We start from the raw sequence: 20,150 nt of genomic DNA, 5'->3' as shown, positions 1-20,150 counted from the left end.
CTTTTGCCGCCTGTTTTTCTAGCTCCTCCTGATTATCACAGAAATACTCATTTAGTACTCAATAGAGAAAGGAGAGATCTCCCAATAGTCGATTACACTGAAACAGCATGGGAAAAATACACAGATTTCAATAAAGGTCTCTTTCCCTATATAGGTACAGTTACTAATAGTAAGCTGATACGTAGATTAACCAGAACCCTTGAAGCAGTAGTGAACGAAACTATTTCCGCCTTAGGCAATTTAACAGAAGAGCAGTCTGCTATGCGGATTGTTGTGCTTCAAAATCGTCTTGTCCTGGACGTCATCCTGGCCGATAGGGGCGGAGCTTGTAGGGTCATCGGATCAAGTTGTTGCATTTTCATACCAGAAAATTCGCCATCTGTATATAAAGCCATAACTCGCCTTCATAAGATTGTAAGCCAGATACACCAGAATCCAGGCACCTGGACTTGGTCCGGTTGGTTTTGGAATGTATTATCTACCTTTGGATGGAAGGTCCTATCCTTCCTAGGTATTGGCTTTCTCATACTATTCAGTTGCTGTCTATGCCTACAATGTGGACCAGCGATTTGTGGTCTGTGTGCCACATCGTGTGTCCCATCACCAAGATTTCATTCGTCCCAGAAGAAAAAAGAAGAACAAATGATGCTATATGAACAGATCAACGGATTAATGAAGATTGATATCTCTTGACGGGCAAGTAGGGGACAAGGAGGGAATGTGGAAATATGGATTTTTCTGGTCAGTTATGTCCCCTATCTTGGACCCCAACGGTTTCATGTATGAATCACAAGTACATGTATGCTCCCTCCAGTTCCAGTTATGAAGACGCAAACCCATGTGCGTCCACCGTCAACATGTCCTCTTTCAGATCCGCCATGAATAGGCCGGATATTCCATTCCTAAGTATGAAAGGCCACCGGCTTTATATGGTTCACTTATGCCATTTTACAGTCCAGGCAAGTAGGCCCTGATTCTGTCATCAAGCTTTTCTTGCTTTCTGCCTCTGAAGCTCCAGTCTGAGCCTGCATCTGTGACCATGAACTTTGTCTCATTCCCTGCGCGGCTCACGAAGCCTGACATCAGCCTGTTGCCTGCCAAGAAACTGTATTTTACCTTCGAAATTATCTGCTCCGTTCCCTGCCCGATGCATTCCTGTCTAGTAGTTTCAATAAACATTCTTCCAGCTACCGAGCAAAGGCCCGGCTTCTCTGTCTTCATGCAAGTAATTCATAGCCCTGTTACTATGGAAGATTCCTGCCCTCGCATCTAGTGTAGACACTTAGACGCTTGTACACGCACTAACAGTCAGTATAGTCAGTATAGAATAAGATTCTACTCTAAGAGACCTCCCTTCTGGATAACATAGTTCTTTAAACATAGGATGTTAGATATGATTTGGGATTAGGTTGACTTGACCCTCCAGACTTCTGTCGCCACATGTAGAGCTAAATGTCAAGTCCCCTTCACCCCCTAGTCGCACGTCAATCATGCGTCATACTGCTGCGCGCGCATCCCTGCCAAGTATTTTTGCTGACATTGCGAAATTATTTCATAGGTCCACCCATATGTGACATCATAACCAATGACGTTTTCCTTGTTACACCCAATTACGCCTCCTTCAGCTACGCATGTGAAATGTTATCTTTGCTATCAATTGTTACGCCTCTTGCATTGGCCTCACTGTAATGCCTATTGTATAAAAGTGAATAATTATCAATAATGTATGTACTTCACTTCCTGAACCTTCGTGGTGATGGAACTTGGAGCAACCGATTATAATCGACCATTGGAATAAAGCCCATTCCGAACCTCTAATACCACGGATTCTGCCTCTTATTTACTGAGCTATTTTATTATGTTTCTGTATCAAATTAGGTCCCGGTAATTAAATTATTTACCACAGGGTCCATATCTCTCTCCTGTAGGTGCGTTGATGGCAAATCAGGGACATTTCCATCAGTTTTTTTGGTTCTCGGCTTTTGCAGGAGGTCTTTGATGTTCACCTCTTTCTTTGCGCTGTGGGATGTCATCTCTGAAAGGAATAAGCCCACGGGAGCTGGGTAGATTCTCACTGCGCCCACGATGTGGGCACAGGTCATTTACAAGCCAGAGCACATGATTCTCACCCAGCAGGCCGCCGTAGTCCGCAACTCCTAAGTCCCACAAATCCTATTTGGTGTGCCCCAAAGCTGCATCTCCTCTGCCTGTATTTCCCAGTGGCTTCAAATACTCCGGTCACGCCACTCCTTATCTGGCCTTAGGTCACTAGCCCCAGGTTCTCAATTGAAGGTGCTGGTAACCGTCGATTTATTAGGTTCCTCCACTATGCCTGCGTGGGTCTTCTGTGCTGGCGCCTCTGGCCCCCCGCTAGGGAACCATCCTCTCTGTCTTGTATCTCCATCACCGTTTTCTCTGCGTGCCATACGACGGTCCTGGACCTAGGTCATTGACGAGGCCGTCTGCACCTGCAGTGAACCAGAGCCATGCCTCCAACTATGGTGCCACAGCTTGACCTGGCTTATATCGTAACCCGGGCTGGCAAATTAGGTCTGCAGGGCGGCCCCGGACCTATGCCAGGAGTCACAGCTCAACAGATCTGCTAGCAGCACTTTCTCTGGAGCCTCCAGCGTGGGGTCCCCGCGCTTGGTACTTTGCTTCGTGTCCGAGCAGAAGCCGCTCAGGAAATCTTCTCAGCTTACGGATTCCCTCTCCCGCTGAGTGGCAGAGAATCAGTAAGTTGTGGCCCTGTAAGTCACACCAAGTTTGTCGTCTCGTTGGGCTCACCACAGCTCAGGATGGCCGCTGGAAATGCTATTATCGGCCTCGGTCGGCAGAGCTCCGTGAAAAGGCTGCTGCTCCGTCACCATCTTGGCCACGCCCACTACCACTTCCATTTGGCTGCATAGCAGGCTTGTGTGGTTGGCCTGCAAGCTTGTTTTAGAATTATCATGCATTCTTATGGTAGATTGAGGTGTTCAAATTCTAAGACTTCAGGAGCCAGATCTGTTGATTCAGCTGCTTGAGATTTGGATGTATAACCCTTCCCTGTAACTGAATTAGCAGATGTGGCCAAAGTGGCAGTTTCTCCTGTGGCACAACTGATAGAAAGGTTGTGAACCATGCTTGTCGTGCCCAAATTGAGGCTATTAAGAGAAGAGTGAGGGATGTTTGTGTGAGTTTCTGAACCATGTAAGGGACGAGTGGGAGAGGGAGAACAGCATAACTAAGATAATATCCCTAACTAGCTTATCCATGGAGCATTGCCTTTCGATTGTGGGTGAGGAAACCTGGAGGCAAAGCTTTGGCATTTTGTGTTCTGCTATGTTGCTAAGAGGTCTATCTCCGGGGTTCCCCACCGTTGGAAATATAAGTGGAGTAGTGTTGTGTTGATCTCCTACTCATATACTTGCTAATGCATTCTGCTAAGCATATCTGCGAAATTGATGTCCACCCCTGGTGGGTATTCTGCTAGAAGGTGGATTTTGTGATGTATGGCCCAGTGCCATATCTACTCCACAATGAATGAGAGCTGCATGGAGTGTGTGCCTTTAATGTAATATATTGCCGGAATTTTGCCAGTACGAACTAGAACTACTTAGTGGTAAAGATGTTGCTGAAAACATATGAGAGCTAACTGAATCACAAAAACCTCTAGGTGATTGATGTGTAAGTATTTCTGATATGGAGACCATAGACCAAGTACTGTGAGGTCTTGCATATGTGCCCTCCAAACCTGTAGGAAAGCATCTTGCGTAATGGTTATTTGTGGAACTGGGGCTCTGAAGGGCAGATCCTTCATCAAGTTGTTACTTTTCCACCACTGCAATGAGCGATGGGTCGCTGGCCCTACCAACACTAGATCTTGTAGATGCTACTCCAATTTATCCCATTGTGATTGAAGACAGACTTGAAGGGGGCGCATATTGAGCCTTGCGTGTGGCACTATAGAGATACATGATACCATCATTCCAAGAAAACTCATCACTTTTTTGACTGTAACTTGAATACGTGGCTGAAAAAGAGACAATGCTAACTGAAACTTTTGAACTCTTACAGGACTGTGATAGGCTTTGGCTGCAATAGAGTATAGTGTTGCATCTAAGAATGGCTACCTTGCAAGGGTTGAAGGTGAGATTTTATTGTATTGAATGTGAAGCCTAATTTGTGTAGGACAGTGATCTGCCGACATTGTTGTTTGGTTGCACTCTTGATTAGCCAGTCATCTAGTTATGGGAACATGTGTATGCCTGCCCCCCACCTTCTGAGGAGAGCTGCTACTACTGCAAGGCATTTTGTGAATACTCTCGGAGCAGCAGTCACTCCGAATGGCAACACTTTGAGCTAGTAACGTTAGCCACTTATTTGAAATCGAAGGTAGCGGAGATGGGCTGGATGCATTGGAATGTGGAAGTAGCAGTCTTTGAGGTCTATGGCTCTTATAAAGTGTCCTTTCTGGGGCAATGGTATTTCTTCTTGAAGTATTACCATATGAAAATGCTCTAACAGGATGGACTTATTGAGTGGCCTGTTGTCTAGTATTGGCCTTACGGTTCCATCCTTTTTTGGAATGAGGAAGTACAGTGAGACGATCCTGTGTCCTTGATGTTATTTTGGGATAGGTGGTATAGTGGGTGGGGTAGCTATGAGTTCTAGACAGTACCAATCTTTTATGATCTGTTGTAATTTGTGCCCAGTCTTTGTGGTAGTGCTGCAGCCATTCCCCTACTGTTATTAAGTGTGGAGTGGGGAGGCATAGAGAGCCACTGCTTAGTGGGAGTAGTCCGTTTGGAGGCGGATCCAAGACCCCTTCTTCTATTGTTATTTGTACTGTGGCCTATAGTATGTCCCTCTGGTGTATTGGGACTGATAGGGGCTTTGGGTGGGTCTGGGCCCATGACCACCTCTTCAAAGGTTTATGGAGCGAGTCTGTTGGTGGGAGTGGTGGTTTTGCGACTACCCTTCCAATGTCCGGATTGATGAACAAAGTTTTTTGTTGTTTAGTTTTTCTTGCAGTTTTGCAAGTACAGGCTCAACAGGTTGCTGTTTCGGGTCCGACTGTGTTTTTGCTGGTTTTGGCACCAAGGCTACTTTCAGCATCAACTGCATTTTCAGTGCTGATGGTTTCTTGAGCTGGAGAGTATCTTTCGGCGCAGATGGTATTTTTGGGACCAATGCTTGTGGTGCTTTTCTAGTGTTGACGCTTGCATTTGTGACACTGGCACTGAGGCTAGCTTTAACTTTGGCGTGGTTGGTGATTTTTTTCGACATCTTGTGGTGTCTGCTTAGATGAAGAGACGTGTCTGCTCCTTTACCTGCTTTTGGATACCTCGATGGCCCGACGGCAGTGGGGTTCTGTGAGCCATTGTTTAGTTCGAGTCTGTCTGGATTTCGCGGTAGTACTTATGAGCTCCTTGGATGTTGACGGTTTAGAGTCAGAGCCTTCCCCGCTGCTGGCGAGTAGTATGGGACGGTCCATAGGCACATCTTGTGCTTTGGGGTTCTCAAATTCCTCTTCCAGTTGGAGCTTGAGTTGACTGCTCACCCAAAATATCGGGCACATCTTCTGCTCGGTACGCTTGCATGGTGGAATGGGTCCAGCGGCGTTCCCATAATTGCTGAAGAGCTTTTTTAGGCCGGAAGGCCAGGCAAGCTTCACACGACACCTTGTTGTGTTCTGGGAATAGGCAGAAGTTACGGTCAAGTGTTGACTCTGCTGAGAGTACTTGGGGTGACACTTGCGGCAGGAACTGAAGTGAGTCTTTTCCATCACTCTGTGTCGATGAGTGGAAGAAGATGGCAGCGGAGTTAAAAGCAGAGTTCCAACCAGGCCGGAGCCCAGGCAGACAAAGTATGTGAAGGAAACCAGTGGTTAGTTGTCGTATCTTTAGTGGAAGGATTATGATTCAGGGCACCAAAGGAGGACTCCTGGCAGGAATCGAAGCTTTGGTCCTAGAGCTCAGGTCAACGACCAAACACAATGGTGCAGAAAACCTATCTAAAGGAGGCGATGAACCTGCGCAATACAAACTATAGGAAAAGTCAAAATATCTCGTGACTCGGAAGACTTCATCAAAGAAAAACAAATTGCAAACGTCCGAGCCCAAAACTGATGGCAGGAGTAACCTAACCATATGTATCTACAGCCAACACATGATACAAAAATATTTTTTCAACCAGTAGGCACCATCCGTTTTTTCTTTTTTTTAAATATTTATATTAAAAAAAGGTCAACATGGAGAAGAATCATGTCCATGATGAAACCGGGCCCTGTGCATTTGTAGCGACTTGTTAATACAAATAATGATTATTTAGAACTTCTACTAATTACAATTATCAATCTACTTGTATTAATTATTTAGGTAATTGTTCCCTGAGGGATGTTAAGCACACACCTAATGTCATGGTTGCAAAATCATATCTTCGAAATAGACATCCCACTTTATTCTTGATTTCATATGTAATATGTCTGATACATGTAAGTTTAAATCAGTTTGTTTAGTTTGTACAAATCTTGACAATAGCTATATCAAAAAACAAAGCTATCATTCTCTTAGAATTTCTTTAAAAACTCTGCAGCATTTTCACGTTTTGAACCACCACAGAAAGTAACACAAATGATTCAGGACAAGAAGGTAGACAAGGTCATCCCCGCCAGTAGAAGACACAGCACTAGGTCGGGGAGTCGGGCACAGGCCAAGTCAGATTGGGCGCCATTCTATTGACATTGCTGTAAATGCCTGTATTGCCTTCTTGTCTTTCTGTTTTTTTTACTTTTTATTTGCTATAAAACAAATAAAAAGAATGTTTACAGAAACAGGATTTCATTTACCGATTAGGTTTCCAATTGACTTAAACATCAAATGTACAGACACCGAATCTTCTTTAATAGAGGACAAAGTGTGACAGCCTTAAAGTGTTAAATACATCACAACAATACCATGCATTCTTGGAAATTTCTACAGCAAGCGAGAAAAAGGCTAAGTCTAACTCTCAAATGCAATAAATGGCATGTATATCTTTTCAATTAGCTAAACATAACTTGCATGAAAATTAAAAGTAAATTTGAACACAATTTAATGGACATACATAAAAGATTTTATAAGTGCAACAAATGTCCTATACTAGTGATAAATTGCATCAACTGCAAAACAGACATCACGATAGTGCTGTTAAGAAAGTGTTACTGTGCTGTTTAAATATATTCAATAAGCAATTACAAAACTAAATGCGCCCCAGCCAAGTAATTACATAAAGACTGCTGATCCCACAACGTACCCCCTCGTTTAAAAAAATATGTCGTATCACCACAGGTGCATCCTACCTGTAACACTCTGTGAGAAGTAGCTCCTAAGGATGTCATCACAGAAGCGACACAGATTGGACAGCTGCTTCAAATGCTCCTGTAGCTGGACCTTCGGGAAGTGCACTTTATACAGAGGGGCCAAGAAGCCAAACACAAAGGCATCAAGTGTGGTTGGTCTAAGGACACAGGAAAGGAGAAGTCTAAGGATCAGGCAAGACCAAGAACTTCATGACTTGTCAGCCTAGCACAAAATGGCGGATCTCTTTGTTCACATTGGAGTCACTTCAACTGTAAAGAAGGCGACTTAGTAATCATTAACCATTATTTATAGGATATCTCGGCAAAGGGGTCTGTACCACCAATCTGTTACCGCTATTTCCTACTGTTTAAACATATGGGTTGTAACCAAAAGTCTACAAATGTTAGTTTCTCCTGTACTCAAATAACAACTACGCCACATACAAATCTTGATTAGACTTTCTAAATGGACTTCCAATTCCAACTTTATTGCCAGAAAAAAAGTCATCAAGTGCTAGGAAAACAAGAATGCTATGCAATTGAAGTAAAGCACAGGGACCAATTGGGTATCCGCCCACAATCTACCGTACCCGGGGTGTTGACGCCATTCAATCACTAAAACGGCTACTTGATCATTAACAGATTTGGGAGCAGTAACAGGTTCAGCTTGTGAGGAAACTATTATAGCCCTTCTCAAGGATGAGAAAGATACCATTTTTTCAACAAATTATTGTCCAATTTACCTAATCCACTCTGATTGCAAAAGCTATGCAAAAAGATTACAGCAGCTTCTAAAATCTTTAATACAACCCAGTCAGAACAGGTTCATTAAAGGAAGATTTGCTTCTAATAGCAGATTTTTTAGCCACACTGTAGACAAGGCAATGTTACTTGACACCGTAATTCTTTGCATCTCCTTTTGAAGGGAAGAAAAACAAACTCAAATGCCATCAAGTGAGCAGGCTTAAATATTCTCTGAATAAGTGTAATTGAGACCCCTCAGAATGATGGGCACTTTTGTCATGAGAGAAACTGCAAGACACCTTCTCTATAGAAATTAAAGTATGTCACCTTGGTTTCTGACAAACAAGCACATTAACAGTTATGTTCTACTAAAAATATTCACAGGTTGCCAGAATGTATTCCAACAGAACCCAATGAAGAGTTTAATGCAGAGTGTAACTGGTGCACAGCTATGGTGATTCAGGACCATGTTACTGCATATTCAATTAACTTGAAGCTACAGTACTTTGATTGTCCATAATAAGTTCTTACAACAGGACTTAACCCTTCTCTTCAAAGGGAAGGTGAGTCCATGCACTGGAATTCTGTGTTACGTATAAGGATGTGAACTTTGGCCATCACTTCTCCAAATTTCCCAACTTGGTATGAATGCCCAAAACGTAATAGTAAAACCATGTCATGCATTATATGAATGCCAATGTCCTAGATCTTAAGAGTCAGACAGATTGAGCTGAATCTGGTTAAGGGAAGGCACCTAAGTTCTAAAAGTACCAGAGTGAGCACTGAGAGTAGCATGCACAACTGTCTTAGTTCTGATTCACTAATAATAGTGTTTTTATTCCCAGATATTACCCCAGATAATTTTACCCCTCATCAAGATTATAAATGAACACCAAAGAAAATGAGGCTATATTTCAGGCAACAGGAAAATAATGTTAATCAGCATACTTTATCATATACATATTGTATTTGAAAATTGTATTTCAATAGGTTTAATTCATACGTACGTATTGCCAAAGAAAAACTGAGAATTTCCCAATCTGTGGGAAAGAAGATTCAGGCACTCCTTAGCGTCTTTATATATCTAGTGAAAAATAAACATTTGGTTGAAAATAAGAAGCACATGTGAAACATAGGCACTGGCACATTTTAATTTATCATGAGACTTGTTTTGGACTGCATGACCAACATACCTGTGCCTCGACGTCGCTGACTCTAAATAGTGGTGGCTCGCCTCTCGTCAGCAGAAGCCGGTTTAGTGCTTGGCGGGACATCTTCCCAGGTAAATACAAACTTAGTGGGAACGGAATCCGAGAAGCAAACCATGGCCGTGTCATGCTGCTATAATTTTCGGCATCAACCCAGAACACGTGAAGCTGTGTCATAGTACCCATAAGGACAACACAGAGTAAAAAACACAGAAAAATAAATTGGTATTATAAATGTTAGGCTTGTAACCACCAAAGCTGTGTCACACTTCCAGTACATTCAACTATGCTCAGGAATGCTTATTTTTCATTCAGTTAGAAATCAGTGGGAAGTAATGCGAGGAAGATCTCTCCTTACATTTCCTCCATTACAATGTGTTTTCAATTAGGGGCAATCATGTCCACATTACTATGTCTAGGACCCATTCCTGGAATCTCTATGTCTTGGTATCTCCTGAAATCTAGGGACACAATACAACTAGCTCGATTGTTTGATGTCAGGTTCCTCACAGCCCTTAAGAAAAAAAATGATCACGTGAAGTACCCCCTGTACATGCTTGCGGGCTCTGCCCGATCCACAAAGTATCCACCCCTTCTAGACTATCCATGTAACTGTTTGAGAAGTAGGACTCTGGATCTCTCTTGTGCAAGTGAAGCCTCAGCCAGTTAACAACCCTGGGTACATAATCATGCTGGCATTGCACCAGGCCATTGGAAGGGGATGATTTGCACACTTTCTCATTTCTAAGCTAGCTTTTGTTATATAGCACTTCAGTTCGGTACACCATTAACATTTTGTCAGCAACATTAACCAATTGCTAAATGTGTATTCAACAGAGGGACAAGGACTGCATGGTGTAAAATTTCTCCCAATTACCTTTCTGTTTTGAGCCATCCAATATCACCAGCGAAGGCCCATAGAACTCTATCCTGACTCCCTCAGGTCTACTATATACTCATGGCACTTGTTAAATATCCTGCAGTCATCTGAACCCACATCCTATAATTATGCAGTCGATACTCAAATTATCCTGGGACTGATGCCTTTACATGCAGGCGAGCAGGTTAACGCTACTAGCTCTCTCTTTTTTGCCTTCCAAAAATGAATTGGTCAACACTGTTTAAAATGAAATTGAACAAAACAGAACCTAAAATTGGTCGCAGCCTGGAATGTACCCTCTTTGTCCCCCCTACCAATAGTCTCGCCAGGTTAAACACAAAGGGCTTGTATTTGATCATGCACCATCATTGGCTTTGCCATTAGTCCACAATTGAACTCTAACAAGTGAATTTTCCCTAACTGGGCATGGACAGAAATTACACAATTATTTTAAAGACGATGTCCACAATGGACTTCTTCAATGGAGTTTACCCTGACGATCTGACCTACCTTCTAAAAACCTGCAGTGCCTCCAAAATGCAGTGGTCAGACCCGACTCCCTCCCCATTCTGGGAACACATCTCACTAGCATTAGCCACATTTCACTTGCTTTCCGATGGGAAAGCAAGTCATTTTTAAAGCATTTGTACCGTGTAAAAATCTCCATAGTAACCAGAAACGGAAAGCCCGTTGTACAGTTGCCACAATAAGCATCTCTCAGCACTGAGAAGACGTCTATGGCTAAACATAGTTGTTGTTATTTTTTTTTTTACAGGCCTCTCCGCTCTGGAACCGATGAACCCAGGTCTATGCAGCATGGCGAGCAGTTATTTTCTTTCTCCACCATCTTGCAGTATATACAACTTGAATTGTGCTGCAAATCAGAGGCAGGAAGTACTTTTTATGGTGTTAGTAGTGCTTTAAAAAAACATAACAACCTGAACATCAAATACAAAACGTTTCTAACTGTTCACGACATGTCACAGAAGGATGCTGTGACCCATTATAGCACATATCTGTATACAGAACTTCACCTATATAAGCATCCTCGAAGAGGTGGTTTTCAAAAGAAGGAATGTGAATAACATAGACAGCAAATGCAAACCTCGAGCATTCCATGTCACTCAGAACCACTAAGTGCAAAACATTCCACATGCCCTTGCACTGTGCTTTAACAAGGGATGGCAGATGCCTACATCACCAAAACAATATTTGGATGACATGATGCAAAAAGGTTAACTAAGAAGGAATGGTCTAATATACGTGAAAAATAGCCTGTTTGACTGTTTGTTTTAACCTTCAGTTAAAGATATAATAAGTGATATTAAAAAAACAACCATATATTTAGCAGTGTACAGCAATTTGATGGCCATCATTGAATAAGACGTTCTCCGTTGTACTCTGTCAGCATCTAAAATAGGTGTTTATGTAACATTGTGGTAAGCAATGTTGGACGTCATAGGCTACAGACACAGGCCTTTATATGGATCATCATGTAGGCATGATGAATCTAACAGTCATTCAAAATTCTGCAGACTAATACAAATCTCCCTAGATACTACCACCCTAGGCCACAAAAACATGCAAATTAACAGCCTTATTTAAAAAAAAAAATCTGATCACATTTTAGGGCTCTTGTCTGCTGTGAGAAATTTGGCTGTTAGTTGAGTGGGGTGTTAACCCTGCTCAAGCAACAGCCACAAACCAGGTCAGGGAGAACCACAAAAGTCACTAAATTAACCTGTGCTTAACCCTCTGGTAGCTTGGCACAAAAGCAGTCAGGCTTAACTTGGAGACAATGTGTAAAGTATTTATGCAGAACACAAACAGTAATAAAGTGAAAACACAGCACAAGAAAAATCCCACACCAATTTAGAAAAAGAGTCAAATTTAATAAAACAACAAAAATCTAGTCAGTAGAACCTGGAGTTATGAATTTTTAAAGCTTAGGGTTAACACAAGTGCCTAAAAGATCAATGCCCCAACTGCGGACACCTAGTCGCGCAAGACGGAGTCAAAGTTGAAAAATATAAAGACCATGATGGAGCGTGGGTGGGATAAAAGTCAGTGGATTGGGCTCAGTCGGTGCTTACCTTAAGAATTATAAGAAACTTCATGAAAAAGTGTCTGAGAAGACAGACGTTCAGCAGGGCAAGACTGCAGGCAGTGCTCGAGGAGGAGACATCGTTGTCTGGGAGTCGCTGAACAAAGTTGTAGTGAAGATTTCCACATTTAAACGTAGTCTCTTTTGTGAAAGTCAAAATCTCCACGAGGCTGGAGGCTGAAGCAGACGAGAGCTCCATGAGGCCGGATACCCTTCTGCGAAGGACTGCTGAACAGGATTTGCTGCTGTGGAGAAGAACGTAGCAGGAGTTGCCACAAAATCAGGCCAACCAGCGACACACCTTGGGTGGGTAGACGAGCAGAGATCTCCTGGTCCCCTCTTGGTTCTCAGAGCAGTTTTAGACAAACATTTTGTAAGTCCCAAGTTTTAGATTCTGGCTATCAGTGCTGTCGTTAAAGGTGCCCAGATAGTACAGGACTGGAGGGGCAGCACTTGAGTGGGAGAGGGGATTGGCTCACACAGGTCCACGTGTGGGTTCAAGATGGTTTGAGCCAGCTAGCCCTCTCAGTAACTCTGGTAGTCCTGGGTTTAAGAAGTGGAGCAGGGCTAAAGCAGCAGGGCAGACTTAAGAGTTAAAGGCAGGCTTCAGGCAGAGAAGCAGTCCTAGCGGGTGTAGAAAAGCATTCTTCTGTGCAAAGTAGGCCACAGCAGCAGGCAGCCCTCTGAGTGTCTTTTTGCAAATCCAGAAAGTGCACTGAAGAGTAGGTCTGGGGGTTCTATTTTTATACCGGATACCTTCTTTGAAGTAGACGTTTCTATAGAATTCCCTTTAAAGTGCTTAGTGTATCCTACCTCCCCTTCCCTGGCTTGAACCTGGCTGACTGAACAATGCAGTGGTGAGAAGTCCTTTGAGTGAAGGCAGGGAAGAGCCTATTAATTTGCAAGTGGGGCCTTGCCCAGCTCCACCTACATCGTCACAGTGATGGCCCATCCAGGCACACCTAATCCCTCTATTGTGCGGCTGTCTGGGAGAAATAAAGTCCAACTGCTAACTACACTCAGTCATGTGACCCAAGAACAGGCAGCAGGCACCAAATAGCTAGGACATGAAAATGCATACCTTCTGAAAGTGCCATTTTCAAAATTGCAACTTAAATTTGACTCAACCATTTAAGAGGGTTTGAAATTACAAATTGTTAGACACCACACACAAATCTCCTACATGCTCCGAAACAAAAGGTGACACTTAAATGTAATAAGGCAACCCAGTGTTATCCTATGGGAGAGGAAGGCCGCATGGTAGTGAAAAATGAATTTAGGATTTTTTCAACACAAGGACATGTAAAAATTAAAAGTACAGGTCCAACCTTTAAATTACAATGCACTCTGCCCTTTGGGCTTCCTAGGGGCTACCTTAGGGGTAACTTATATGTAATAAAAGGGGAGTTTAAGGCTTAGCAAGGGGGTTATTTTGCCAAGTCAAACTGGCAATTTTAAACTGCATTCAGGCTGCAATGGCAGACCTGGGAAACGTTTTAAGGGTCTGCTTAAGTGGGTGGCACAATAAGTGCTGCAGGCCCACTGGTGGCATTTAATGTGCCAGCCCTGGGTATATGGTACACCCCTTTACTAGGGAATTAAATATGCCAATCAGGTGTAAACCAATGTTACCATGTTTTAGGGAGAGAGCACAAGCACTTTAGCATTGGTTAGCAGTGGTAAAGTGCGCAGAGTCTTAAAGCCAGAAAAACTAATCTAGAAAAATTAAATAAAAGAAACCCTCTCCAGAACATATATGCAGTCAGTGAACCAGGCAGGAAACCAGTTTGCTCATCTTCAGGGGATTGGAATCTGCTGCTGATGATATTCAGCATCAAATAGCGGAAGGCTCTAGGGGTGGAGCTTGAGCGGTCTGGCACGACGGGGACAAACTGGTTCAATACTGCTCAGTTAAGTACGCAGGGGCAGTCTGAGTTGAGACACTCTTCCCCTCTAGAAGTGCAATCACTGGGACCAATTGTGTGGGCTCACAATGGCACTCATTTCAACTTAGTTCCTAAGGAACCCTCAGAGAAATCACTTCTCTCAATCTTAAAACTACACTTAGGGTCTGAGGATTGTTGAATCTAAAACAGAGTACAACATGTTGAGGTAAGGAGATGTAAACACTGAGCATTCACTTTTTAAACTTTCAATTGAACCATACAAATTCTACTCAAGGCTGAATCTTCAGAGGTGCCGAGTATCTTTTCAAATACCACTACTTAACCATTGTGAAAGCAAGGAGGGTGCATAGAACATTTTAGTGGCTGTAGGCTGCCATTTAAAGGTTTATGCCGGGCCCTCCTAAATCCATTCTGAACGCTCGCATTCGGACAGGATCCGGTGCCCCATACTCACTGATTAAGGTCTGGCTGAAATAAATGCTAACATCATAAAGGATGAAACAACTGCAATCAAAAAGGCCAGCGAAAGTTACGGTCATGGACTGAGAGAGATTTGCAAAAGTATTTTACCATTGCTTTGTTGTGGAATTCACACCTAAACTATGTCAAGCGTTTATTCTTGAAACATGCTCCTCAAACAAAAGTCAATACAGGAAATATGTGGGGCTCACCATGAGAGACTGCTTCAAAATGGCAGAAGGAGGCTTCCTGACTGCAAGCCTCCAGGGGAATGAAACCACCATTTTATGGACCCTGTTGGACCTCAGTGGGTTGTCTGTGGGGATGCAGCTCAACAGTTCCATAGTAACCCACTCTCCATGCTGCCTTTTGCTGTTTCAAGCGTTGAGGACCATCCATCTGCATGACTTCTAGGAATAGCTGTAACTAAGTTGGGGTTGGGCCAATGCAACTGGACAGTCAATATACATGGCGATGACGCCTGACGTTCAGCAATCCTTTTCCGCTGCAATGTTTGGTTGTTCTTAGTCCCCCTCATTCCTACAGAAACCAATGCTAAATGTATTATGATTGGATATTGGCACACAGTGATCTCAACTGGTGACAGCCATAGTGCCGGCACGGTGTATGCACCCATGCTATGATGCTGCAATTCGAAGAACACCTTCTGTTGATGACCGGTCTGCTTCCTCGTCTTCTCAGTACATGTTCATTTGAGGCACTTTTCTCTAGGCAACTTTGGTACTTTTGCTTCCTCCCTCACAAATCTAGGACACATCTTTCTGTCTAGGCATCACAGCTTGGCTATCTCCATGCCAGGTCATTTCTCACCTCCTCTCTAACATGGAGGTGATGTGGCTGGAGGTTTGTCGGTGACTCTCAGCTTGTTTGTAGCACATGGTGTCTGTTAAAATATCCTAGCTCTGTTCTGGATAACTTACTGGGTTTGTCACTCGCTGATGCTTTTCTGGCCTCTGCCCACTGCATTTTGACCCTTTTCTACCTCCTCTCGCCTTGATCTCTGTCACTTGTAGCACTGACTTAAGGGCTATATGAGACATCTTTGACACAGAATTTACCCTCCTATGTCAGGCTCTCATTGGCTGACGAGTGGTTGTGGAGCTCTCTAATACACTACGTACCGTTAATGACCTCACTATTCACTATCTGCTGCGCTGCAGGCCTTCTAGTGATTGGAACCGTGGGACCGCTTCCATGTACTCTGATGTGGGTGGTCTGAAAAGAGGGAGGGGACCTGTCATCTGGCACCCTTCCCCTTCCTTTATGATCCTGATGACCCTGTGAAGGAGTTGATGCACCAGTTAATTATTGTTTTATGCACAAGGATAAAACCGCAAAGAGGAGGCACGAGATTGTAGATTGCCTTGCCAAAGCCTCAAGATCAACTTACCACAGTTAACTCCCCCAGATATGGCTACATTGACATGAATGCTGCTTCTTCTGGAAATCTGTTGTGACATGAAATAGCACATGCTTGAGGGGAATAAGTAATTGAGCACCAGATGGATGAACTGAACAACAGCCTCAACATTATATGTGAAGGACTACGGAGGGTGAAGAAGAGAACCTAGGAGTTGGAATGCGGACTGTAGTGAATGGACCATGATGCAGCAGAAAAAGTCAAGCGTGGGCAAAACTGTGGAACTTATGGAACGTCAAAAGAATAAACTAAGCAGCATGTACGCCAGGTTAGCTGGGTCTTTTGGAAGGGTGAGAAGGGAGGCATAGGTTGTTTAATTGAAGACTTGATCCATCAGTTGTTCCTAGATACAGGTGAACTGGAACATCTGTTTGTAGACGTCCCTCACCGATCTGCCAGTCAGCAGTCACCTCTGGGCTTTGGCCCTAGGCTTATCATGATTAGGATCCTTATATTTCGCAACATCATCAACTTTCTCTTTGCAGCAAAGCAACCTGGAAATATCAGTTACCAAGGCAACAAACTTTCCTTTAATCTTGACTTCGCTTCAGAAATTCAGAAGGCATGCAAAGGAATAACAAAGTAAAGAAAGCACTGGGGGTTATGGGTGCGCAATAGGTCATACTGGAGAGGACAAATATATGTGATGAGTTCCAAACTGTCAATAAATTCTTTAATGATCCTCTATACTACTGACCCAAGTAGTAGGTTCTGACGTTACTGGCTTGATGGATGTTCTCCTGTGCGTGTCTCTGAGCTGAGATGGGCAATTTATCCTTATCTTGATCCCACCCGAGCCCCCTATACAATACTAACCCACTGCTGGCAATAGGCATGGTGATCTCCTGGTGTATGGGGCCTTGAATGTGGAGTGTATGTTTGTGGTAACTTGCATCGCCGTACAGTTCACTCATACTCCTATAGAAAGTACACTGCTGGGTAATGCACAAGCAAACCTATTCAAGAGTTGGTTCCCAACTACTACCTGCATTCACTGAATGGGAGCACCATACCATAGAATAACTGGGGTGCAGCGCTCTACTGCCAAATGTAGTCGAGCACTGAGAGGGGACAGTAGATGAGATTCCTTCCTTTTCTGTCATGACCCTATAATACTCCTGAACACGATAAAAAGTAAAATATCAGGAATAAAAAATAATCTTTTGTATCGGACACCCCCGTTTATTCTTTGTTTTCCCTACTGCTATACGTAACATTTTACGTTTGTTTCTATCCACGTTCACTTCTGTCCTAAAAACACAGCTTTAAGCGCTTTCTTGGCATTGTTGGAGTAGATCTATTTTATATTTTGTGTACTTGCAAAGTGTCATAAGCCTAATGCATAATAAATAGACTGGATTACTAAACATAAAATAAGTTAACAAAATTGGCAAATGAGACATTTACTTGGAATATTTGTAGACATTGATGTGGCGATTTAATGTATGATGAAATGTCTGAGGAACTGCCAATAAAAATATTTGAAAATTATAATACTAATAACATTCCTTTCCTGAGACTGTAAACATGCCTCGCGCTTGGACTATTGTAATGCTCTATACCTGGGGCACCAATTAAGGCGACAGCCTGTTTACAGTGAGTACAACATTGGGTCGCTAGATTGTTGGTAGGTGTTGAGCTTAATGAGCCCGCTGCCCATATATTGAAAGATCTGCATTATTTAAAAAAAATTTAATTTTAAAATATAACTCCCCACAGCCCCCCCGAAGAACAAATCGCTGGGCTCAGAACAGAAAGCAGATCCATTTCAGTTCTAGTCTTTGTGCGGCCTTTATGGCCGGGTAATGCTTTCTTGTTCACTGTTCAACAAGTCAGCTTGATACATAAAGGCAGGAGATCCTGCTCTTCTGCCACCCCCTTCATTTAAGGGGTGAAGAAAATCACCTTAAGTCTCATAAAGTTTGAAGACAAGGTTGTCATAGTAAACGGATCGCTGGATCTGGCTGGTAGCGCCAGGACACTCTTCTTAGGGTATTGTTGCGCTTTATGAAAACGACTTCATCGTCATCAGTGACAACGATTCTTAAGTACATCAAATCATGAACATAACCCTAATCCTATGGTGAAAGGTGTCACTAGTAGCTACGGCGATGCTGATCATTGCTCAGATACGTGTAGTTCCCCGGTCTTATCCGTCTGCAGTACGGACAGTATGGTGATGCCCGTTGGCAAACCTTTGATTGACACTGCAGGTCCAATTGGACTCAGACTGGTCACAGTGGTGCTTTTCAACAGCATATTAAATGGCACATGCTGATAATGAGCGGCCACATGTCAGTTAGTACAATTCAGTAAATACTGCAATTTAACAAGTAAAAGCATAAGTAAAGATGGGCTTGTTTGGAATAAGTTATTGGTTATAGTCAGCATCTCAAGGTGTATGTGCGAACAGCGTAGCTTTTTCTCCTACCCGCCCTCTTTTATGTGACTTACGTATACAACATCCCCTTTTACATGCACACAAGAGAGGTTATTGTGCAAATACTTGAAAACCTAGTGACTTTCTGTCCTTACCAAGGCTGGTAGAAGCTTCTCTTCGAGGAACGCAATGTAGGCCAAGGTGTCTGCTCCCTCTTTAGCAGACAGATCATAATCAGCATTGTACTTCTGCAAAAGCCGGAAATAATTACATTAAAATAGAATATGGATTGCACTTATTGGCAAACACCATTGCATTCAAGTCTTGCATTCTTCATCTGCATTTATTGATGTTTCTCGACTGACCAACATACCCAAGTTCATCAGTATTGGAGTTACTCAGACACTTCTGACGAGGTCTATTTAAAAGAAATGCTGAATTATGGTAAGCGTTTGTGTTTCATAAATTAGGCTGAACGATTTGGGAAGGGTCTGGCGATGTGCTATGTCTACCACCCCTGCCATAATCTGAGGATTGGTTGTGCTTGCGTCTGTCCTGCACCCTCATAATTAGGTCTGGCTCTGCCCCTCAAACTGTTCCTACTTTATAATGAAAGGTGGTTTGACAAATTATTGTGTGTGGCAAAATGCAGTGTCTGTATTTTATTTTTACTGTGTCGCCTCCTGGTACGTTCTGCAGCTCTGGTGGTGTGGCACGGGACGGGAGTGGGGTGGGTTTGAAGAGAGCCAGGACAAACAGAGTTGGATCACATGACCCCTTCCCCCTTCTAGAGACGCTACTGGTGGGGCTCATTAAGAGAACCTAACCAGGCTTGTGATTATAAAACAAGTATTGCCAAAGCCAATAGGTCTTGCCTATGAAAGAGCTATGAGCTTTGCCAATGTGCTTAAGCCATGTTGTACACCAGCGTGGCTGCTGTTCAGCAAGGCTAAAAGTTAGTGGCATAGAGTGGAGTGCCACAGAGTGGTGTGCCACGGAGTGGTGAAGAGTGAAGTGGAGTGCAGTGGCGAAGAGTGGCATGGAGTTGCGAAGAGGGGCGTGGCATGGCGAAGAGTGGAGTGGCAAAGAGCAGAGTGGCAGAGAGCAGAGTAGCAGAGAGCAGAGTGGCAGAGAGCAGAGTGGCAGAGAGCAGAGTGGCAGAGAGCGGAGTGGCAGAGAGCGGAGTGGCAGAGAGCGGAGTGGCAGAGAGCGGAGTGGCAGAGAGCGGAGTGGCAGAGAGCGGAGTGGCAGAGAGCGGAGTGGCAGAGAGCGGAGTGGCAGAGAGCGGAGTGGCAGAGAGCGGAGTGGCAGAGAGCGGAGTGGCAGAGAGCGGAGTGGCAGGAAGTGGAGAACAGAGTCATAGACTGGAGTGTTGTGGTGTGTGGAGGAGTGGAGAAACGTAGAGTGGAGAAGTATTGAGTGGAATAAAGTGTTGTAGAATGGAGTGTCAGAGTGGTATAGCGTAGAGTAGCGTAGACTGTAGTAAAGTCAGAGTGGAGTGGAGTCATAGTGTGGAGTGGTGTAGAGTCGAGAACAGTGGCTTAACGTGAAGTGGTGTACAGTTGAGTGGCGTAGAGTGGAGTGGCGTAGAGTGGAGTAGCATAGAGTGGAGTAGAGTGGCCTAACGTAAAGTGGCACAAAGTGGAGTGGCACATAGTGGCACAGAGTGGAGTAGAGGCGAGTAAAATAGAATGTCATAGACT

At 43.6% G+C, this 20,150-nt stretch overlaps 1 protein-coding gene across 1 annotated transcript in view; it reads right to left on the bottom strand.

Annotated features, from left to right (window-relative positions):
• Nucleotides 1–20,150, bottom strand: part of MTX3 (metaxin 3) — a 168,859-nt gene that overhangs the window by 49,348 nt on the left and 99,361 nt on the right. Inside the window, exons 4-7 of the mRNA XM_085632246.1 lie at nt 18,603–18,695; nt 9,262–9,444; nt 9,076–9,152; nt 7,325–7,482 (exon numbers count right to left, since the gene is read on the bottom strand). Of these exons, the coding sequence (XP_085488372.1) occupies nt 7,325–7,482; nt 9,076–9,152; nt 9,262–9,444; nt 18,603–18,695 (511 nt within the window). The remainder of the gene's footprint in view (nt 1–7,324; nt 7,483–9,075; nt 9,153–9,261; nt 9,445–18,602; nt 18,696–20,150) is intronic.

The sequence above is a fragment of the Triturus cristatus genome, chromosome 2_1, assembly GCF_964204655.1.
Source record: "Triturus cristatus chromosome 2_1, aTriCri1.1, whole genome shotgun sequence".
NCBI lineage: Eukaryota > Metazoa > Chordata > Amphibia > Caudata > Salamandridae > Triturus > Triturus cristatus.
The sequence above is the reverse complement of the archived record's forward strand: the minus strand, read 5'-3'. Positions and strand labels throughout refer to the sequence as shown.